This window comes from Dacryopinax primogenitus (genome assembly GCF_000292625.1).
Source record: "Dacryopinax primogenitus strain DJM-731 SS1 chromosome Unknown DACRYscaffold_9, whole genome shotgun sequence".
In the NCBI taxonomy this organism is placed as follows: domain Eukaryota; kingdom Fungi; phylum Basidiomycota; class Dacrymycetes; order Dacrymycetales; family Dacrymycetaceae; genus Dacryopinax; species Dacryopinax primogenitus.
In genome coordinates this window covers 45,330-52,277 of record NW_024467206.1, presented here as the reverse complement: position 1 = coordinate 52,277, position 6,948 = coordinate 45,330, and the positions used below count along the sequence as shown (strand labels likewise).

The 6,948-nt window shown below is 49.8% G+C and overlaps 3 protein-coding genes across 3 annotated transcripts; 1 reads left to right on the top strand and 2 right to left on the bottom strand.

The window, feature by feature from the left end:
* Window positions 1-148: 148 nt before the first annotated feature.
* DACRYDRAFT_52220 (uncharacterized protein) lies at window positions 149-397 on the top strand (the record flags this gene model as incomplete). The annotated part of the gene is made up of 1 exon (XM_040775089.1): window positions 149-397. One exon carries the CDS (start codon window positions 149-151, stop codon window positions 395-397), a length of 249 nt encoding a protein of 82 aa, XP_040628590.1.
* A 439-nt stretch (window positions 398-836) lies between these two features.
* DACRYDRAFT_107440 (uncharacterized protein) lies at window positions 837-2,020 on the bottom strand (the record flags this gene model as incomplete). The annotated part of the gene is made up of 6 exons (XM_040768469.1): window positions 837-867; window positions 915-1,515; window positions 1,564-1,714; window positions 1,763-1,795; window positions 1,844-1,948; window positions 1,997-2,020. The coding sequence occupies 6 exons, from the start codon at window positions 2,018-2,020 to the stop codon at window positions 837-839; spliced, it is 945 nt and encodes a 314-aa protein (XP_040628589.1).
* Window positions 2,021-2,066: 46 nt separating this feature from the next.
* DACRYDRAFT_107439 (uncharacterized protein) lies at window positions 2,067-3,781 on the bottom strand (the record flags this gene model as incomplete). Its single annotated transcript, XM_040768468.1, has 7 exons — window positions 2,067-2,552; window positions 2,602-2,778; window positions 2,828-2,944; window positions 2,993-3,095; window positions 3,147-3,200; window positions 3,229-3,515; window positions 3,569-3,781. The coding sequence occupies 7 exons, from the start codon at window positions 3,779-3,781 to the stop codon at window positions 2,067-2,069; spliced, it is 1,437 nt and encodes a 478-aa protein (XP_040628588.1).
* Between the last annotated feature and the right edge of the window lie 3,167 nt (window positions 3,782-6,948).

Genomic DNA, 6,948 nt, shown 5'->3' with positions numbered 1-6,948 from the left:
TTAGACTCTTGGCACTCTTAGGTGAGCAGACTTAGTCAGCCTGTGTTGCCCTAACAAGAGACCAGAGGACTTAGTGGAAATCGAAAGGAGGATTTCAAAAGCTCAATATGTGAATGCAGAAAGGTTTTGAGAATGATTCAAGAACCTGATGTACAATCACGATTTTGAAACAGGTGACCTGGTCCTCATAAGGAACAGCAGACAGGATGGCCCCCTCCATGATAAGATGCAGAGTCGATATATGGGACCATATATTGTTGTTAAGCAGAGATCCAGAGGCACATACATAGTGGCTGAACTTGATGGTTTGATATTCCAGCATACAATTGCCAAGTTCAGGGTGATACCCTACCTGGCCCGGAAAGACATGTTGAGCATGGTAGAGATAGTCCTTTGAAATCTCGAAAATGCGGACTTTGAAGTGAACGAGCCGGACCACAAAGCGGAATTTGAATGCTCGAATGAAGAAGCGGAAGAAGAGGAGGAGGAGAGCGAGAACCAGGAGATAGGCAGAGACGTGGTGGAAGATGGGGACAAAGAAATGATTTCAAGGTTCGAGAAGAAGACTTGGACCGGCTAGCCCTCCGATTCAACCTCGGAACAAGAATATGAACTAGTGTGCTGGAAAAGAATGACTTCACCATACCCATACCAAGAAGGGTATCTCTGTCAATATGAAATATATATATAACTGTCACTCAAAATCATATGATCGTTTTCGGGCACTATTTCTTACAACCACACATTAACTAATGTACATGTCAACAAATCAGGATATTTCTATCTATGATCCCGCTCCTTCAATACCCTCCACTACTCCATATTGACACCTCAAATCAAGAATCGGAGAGTGAGAAAAAGAAAATTCTGTTTGGAAGTCAGTTCGAACGACTCTGGAAGCGAAATCGAAATACTCACATTTGGCCCACTGCTTGCCCTTGTCCACCTGGCAGGAGGACTCGCCCTTCTTGCTTGAGTTGTCGTGACGATGGTGGTAGGCCGCCTGGGCCTTCTCCAACTCTTCATTGACCATGGGAATCGGCTCGCCCCTCTTAATGTGGTAGATGGCGTCGGCGGCCTCACGAGCATTCTGAGGCGCCACTATGATGGGGAAATTGTCATCGTCGAGCTCGCCAGACCTCTTGATGTTGGCGTGGAGCACATGGAAGCTCTCACTCAGGATGGCATGAGCGATGTGGAGGCGTTTGGAGTCGTGGATGAGGCGGTGGAGGCACTGTACTGTTCGAAACGTGTCAGAGGAGGAACCGAAATGATGACAAAAGGACTTATGAAAAGTGCCGGAGTACTTAAGGAACGCAGGGGAATCCACGTCCCTCCATGCCATCTCCATGCTCACAACCACATCTGGGATGGTGAACGAGAGCTCACCCTCCATCTTCACGGTACCGGATTTTGCCCTCTTGTTGGGTTTCTTCATGTTGTCACCAGTCAAGTTGATAGTCACCTTGCGCTTTGAATTGGCCATCTTCGAGCTTTCACCAGCTGGTTCCTTATCTGATTTGAAGTCAGTACAAACTCCGAACAAGCCAGAAGAACACTTACTGCGCACAATAAAGCTACAGCTGTAGCCCTTGCACCAGTACGAGTCGCAGGACTGACCAACCCTCTTCAAGTCGCCTTTCCAATCAATGTCCGAGTAATTCCATCCACCGGTGCACCGTTGGCCCACCTTGTTGGAGCCGCACATGTCACACTGGGACGGAAATCAGCAAGGAACAGAATGGACAAGGTGTAAACGTACCGGAATGGGATTCTCGCAGAGAACTCGGAACAACTGCTGAAAGTTAGAATCGACGTTCGAAATGAAAAAGGAAGCGCTTACATTCTTGAACACCTTCACCTTCGTGAAGTAGGAGATGGGCCACTTCGGTGACAGACAGATGTCCATGATGGACAATCGGTCCCCATGGAGATGATCAGGGTTGAGCTTTGAGAGGACGTCAGCCAAAATACAAACATCGATCTGAAGACTTACCGAAGCATCGAATTCGGCAGCCATCTTGGCTCCAGCATGTGGGACCAGAGAACCAACAAGGAGTCAGCGATTATGAGGCTTGATACTCGACATGACTTACACTATCGGGCATGGGTAGTGGATCTGGCTCGGCTTCCGCAGCCAGAGCTAAGAGAGCCATGCTGAGCTTAGCCTTTGGCGCCTTGTCTGCCTTCTTTGACTCATCGGGAGCAGGAGTTGATTCAACAACGGACAGAGATTTCGAGGGAGAAGGAGGCAGAGAAGCAGCGGCAGAGACGGAGACCCTTGATTGGGAGTGCTGAGCTGGGATCTTCACGATGACGGTCGTCTTCGGAAGAGCCAGAATGGAAGCCGGCTTCATGGGCAAGCACACCGGGACTGCTTTCTTAGGCAAGGGAATCGGAGTCACCACCTTTGGAACAGGAATAGGTGGACTCCCTTCGATGCCAGCCCAGCGGTATTTCTGCAAAGCAAGGTGCTGCGCCTGCATGGCCACAGACAACGCATTCCAGGCCTTCTCCTCTGCTTTGATCGAAGCTTCGAGGTTCTCGTCTGGCTACTCGAACATCAGTCAGCAGTTGGAAATGGGAAAACACTTTGCGTACCTCCTTGTTAGCGGCCAGAATGGCCTCAAGCTCCGTCCGATGCCTGAGGGCTGAAGAGTCGAAGGGAGGCTTATTGTCTCTCCCCACAACAGCCTTCCTGTCCCCCTCTACCCACTCCTCCAAGGGCAAGTACAACGGCCCCCCTTGCGCCAGCAATTTCATGACGAGTTGATTCCCCTGCGGAACAATTAGAAAAATGCAACCGGGGAGGGGATAATATACAAACCATTCTCGCGTGCCATTGCGTCTGGAATGTGGGACCCATGAACGACGCTGCAGTCAAAGGCACGGTCTGCCAGTATTTTCTCTTATTGTGCCTCGAACGGAACTTGACAAGCTCGACCTGCCGAGGAAGTTAGATCCGAAGTTTGAACAGAAAAGGAAGACTTACCTGGAACTCGGACACGCTGCCATTCGCCCTCCAGGCATCGGGATCTGCGCCAAAGGGTGGGACCATGGCAAGGATCTCGGGGAGGCCCTTGCTGGGTTGGTTCCTATCAAAGCCGCGTCAGTAAGGGAGCGCATATATGTGGTTGAAAACTCACCTCCTCCTCTTCACCCTCCGTCGGCTCCATGGTGGTCTCCCTAATATGGCTTTCCTGCAGGAAAGGTCAGTACGGGGCACACAGCTCAACAAGGGAGGAACTTGCCCTGGGCGACTCATCATTGGCCTCGCCTCCATCCTCTGCAGCGCGCTCCTCAGTGGCCGTCTCGGGCTCTTGCTCCTCCTCAGGCTCCTCATGCAACTCCAGTTCCTTCTCGATCCACGTGGATGACCTGGTCCAAGAGACTCTCAACTTTGGAGTCGAGGTCTTCAAAGGGGGCATGGATGCCTTCTTCAAGGGCCTCACCTTTGTGGCCACTGGCCTTGCGTTCAAGGCTGGGCAATCGGCCGCAGGCTTCGGCTCTGGCATCTACACAACAGTCAGCAGAGGGAAAGACACTCAGGAAAAAGGAAGGGATGCACAGCAGGGGGATCCTCCTCCTCGGGCTCAGTCAACTCATCGTGCGAGGACTCCACCAACTCCTTTGACCGAGTCTTCTTACCGGAGGCCTTCCGAGCCCTCGAACCTTTTTTCGTATCTGCGGCAGAAGGCTTCTTGTTTGAAGAAGCCTTGGGCTTGGTCTTGGATGACAAAGGCTTCTTGCCAGAGGTGGCCCTAGTGCTGGAGGGAGCCATGTTAAAGTCCATCGGGAAAAAGTGAGAGGGCAAGAGTGGTGGTGGAAGGAAAGAGAAAATTATAAGGCAGCGGCATATGAAAGGTCCCGCCGCGCCTCTCTTTATACGCCGGGTCGGAATAGGTCCCGTCAACGAAGTTCGAAGGCCTGAGGTTTAGACCACGCTTCCTTGATGACTGAATGGCCTTCACACGTAGGCCCTGACTCAAACAACGCTCGCATCACCATATCGCTGCCTACTGCTGCTCAAAAGGCCACCTCAAACCACTGATCCGAACCACCCTTTCACCATGACTCATCAGTCCATTCCAGAAGATTCCTCAACAATGGTCATGTGACTGAGGACAGTCACTGAATAAGTCCCCCGTGAGATGTGCTGCACATTCGAGTTTCGAGCTCAAATCCAACATTTGAACACCTCTTCAAACGACATCTTGAACTCAGCCGGACCGGACTAGTGGAAGCCAGAAGTGGACCCTAGACATAGCATTAGGTAATGTAGATTACACATAGATTAGTAGATATAGGCAGACTTGGATACTTCAGATAGGGAACTCAGACTCCTCTGTCACTTACTCTCAACTGCACTCATTCAAGACAGGTGTTCCTCTAGCTTACAACTAATACTACTGCTATACTCTACATGACTGCTCAACCTTTGAATACCTCTTGTTCACCTCATTTGGCCCATTCCCTGCTCCCTCTCCCATTTGGATGTCTTTCAGATTGCTGCATCCAGCTTTGGAGCTCACACAGGACCTTCGGACTGGCATTTGAGTGGCTCTATCTTAGGAGTCAACAATTCAATTAGGCCTGGTTTTATCTAGTGCTACCCACTATGAAGCATGGGCTACCACTGTTGACTCCCCCTCCAGTGGACCTTCTCCTGATGCCTCATAGGGAGGTGGAGAGTACAGTTGCTGCACAATCTGAAGCTAATTTAGCTGGGCCAAAGTCCAAGAACAGTGAGTAACTTACCAACTAACATTTCCCCCCATTTAAACCTGTAAAAGGAGCCTTCAGCATTGAAGACAGAAGTCTTAATCTTCTCTGCAGAAGGCTCAGTCACAGCACTTCTGCTAGCTTGTGCCCAGCCCATTGCTTCAGCATTATTGGCAACTTGCATGGGTTCAGGATCCTGAGCTTTCATCTTCACCAGCTCAGCTCAATGTCTGGCCTTGAAATTCTTGAGAGTGCATTTGTTACATTTATCTAAAGTGAAGTTGGTTAGTAAACAATTGGGGCACCAGTTACAACTGGCCAGATGCACCTGGCTGTATGGCACTGCATGTTGCTTTGTGATTCATGCAATGGTAGCATAAACTCATCTTGCCTGCCCTGTGAAAGCAGTGCAGGCTCTGCTCCTGGCACCAGATACACTACCACAGTGGATCAACATTTATATCTGTAGTCAAAAGAGTCATATATGCCTTGGGGTCCAGAGGGATATGCATGTCTGCAGGTGGGAGGGGGTACTTCTTGGAGGCAACAATGCCCTCCTCAGCCATGTCATTGTCATGGACAAAGTGCTAGAAAAGGAATCAGGATCATGCTGAACACAAGAGACAAGGAATGATATACTTTGTACACTGCTGCCCACCAAGCTGTCTTGTCCTCCACCCTGACCTCCAAATCCAATTCCAAAATGTGGTCCCCCCCCCCTCCATTTTGTCTTCAGAGGAAGAAGTTATCTATATGAGTATTAGCAGAAGTCATATGTGGAAACTGGTTAATAACAACTGGATTCTGGTTGTAACTGACCTGGCTGGACTCACCTGACATGCCTTTCCCTTTGCCTTGTCCACATGAGGACTGGGTCAGTAATCATACTGAGACTCATCCACACTGGACTCCTCATCACTGTCAGTGGGGAAGACATTTGCAGTCTGGGAAGCACCTGTCAGGGTACACCCAGTACTGCATATATAGCAACCTGTGACCAATATCACAGTTAATGACCAATATCACTTAACTGTGATATTGAGGCTTTTTTGGCCTAGTGGTAGTATTTGCAGGTGTTACCCTGACATATTATCATAGTTACCAAAAGGTCACTGGTTCAAAACTGGCTGTCAGCACTATCAGCACTTTCTGCACAAAGGTACTTAGTGGCTATGTATGATCCTGATCAAACCTCTGGCTTGCAGGTCTGGACTTGGTACCCAGGCCTAGGGGGCAATGCCATATGGCTGTGCCAGGGTTGCTGGGATATAGGTGAGGGCTAAGGGCCCAACAGACTGTGATCATATGGTAGTGATTGGGGCAATCACCCTAAAAGGCAGGGTGATGTACAGTATATATAGCAACCTGCAACCAATATCACTTAACCATGATATTGAGGCTCTTTTGACCTAGTGGTAGTATTCACAGGTGTTACCCTGACAGCACCCATGCTGCTCTTGCCCAGAGTATCCTGGTTGGAGCAGGAGGTTCTTGTCCTGCTCCTACAGCTCTGCAAGAAGTGTGTCCAGGAGGAGGATCATTCTGCTCCTGTGGCTCTGCAGGAGGAGGAGAGGATGGTGCAGGAGGGGGAAGAGAAGCAGCAGGGAGGGGGGGAGGTGGCAATATGTGAGAGAGGTGTAGGTGGAGGCTGCAAGGATGGCATTGGAACATGTGGGGGAGGCAAGGCCAGGGGAGCAGGTGGATTGACTGGTCTGTGTTTTTCTCCTCCAAGATCTCCATATGTGCCTGGAAGAGTTTTGGCTGAGGTGGGGGGTACCATGCTAACACTCATAGCAAGTTGCACACTGTATAAGCCTAATTTCTGTTTGTCTGTGTCAGCTAACTGGATCCAAACCAGATCTTAACTGGCAAAACTGGGACTGACCCTTGCCTTTTTGGCAGTGCAACCAGAGCTGCTGGAGGTCTAACCCCATATGCTCAATTTGGGTGGGAGAGAGGGATGCAAACTAATCTTGATGCTCTCAGGCAAGGGTATGGACAGCTTCCTAATAAGATATAAGCAAACAAAGTGGGAGGGGCATGGGGGATGTTCTTACCCAGTCAGCAGTGAGGAGCTCAAGATTCTTCACTGTTAGGGCAACACAGGCTGACTAAGTCTGCTCACCTAAGAGTGCCAAGAGTCTAAGCAGGCAACAAGGAAGTGGAGTAGACCTGATGACTAAGACCTATCTACAGTATAGGTACCTGTGGATGATCCTAAGAGAC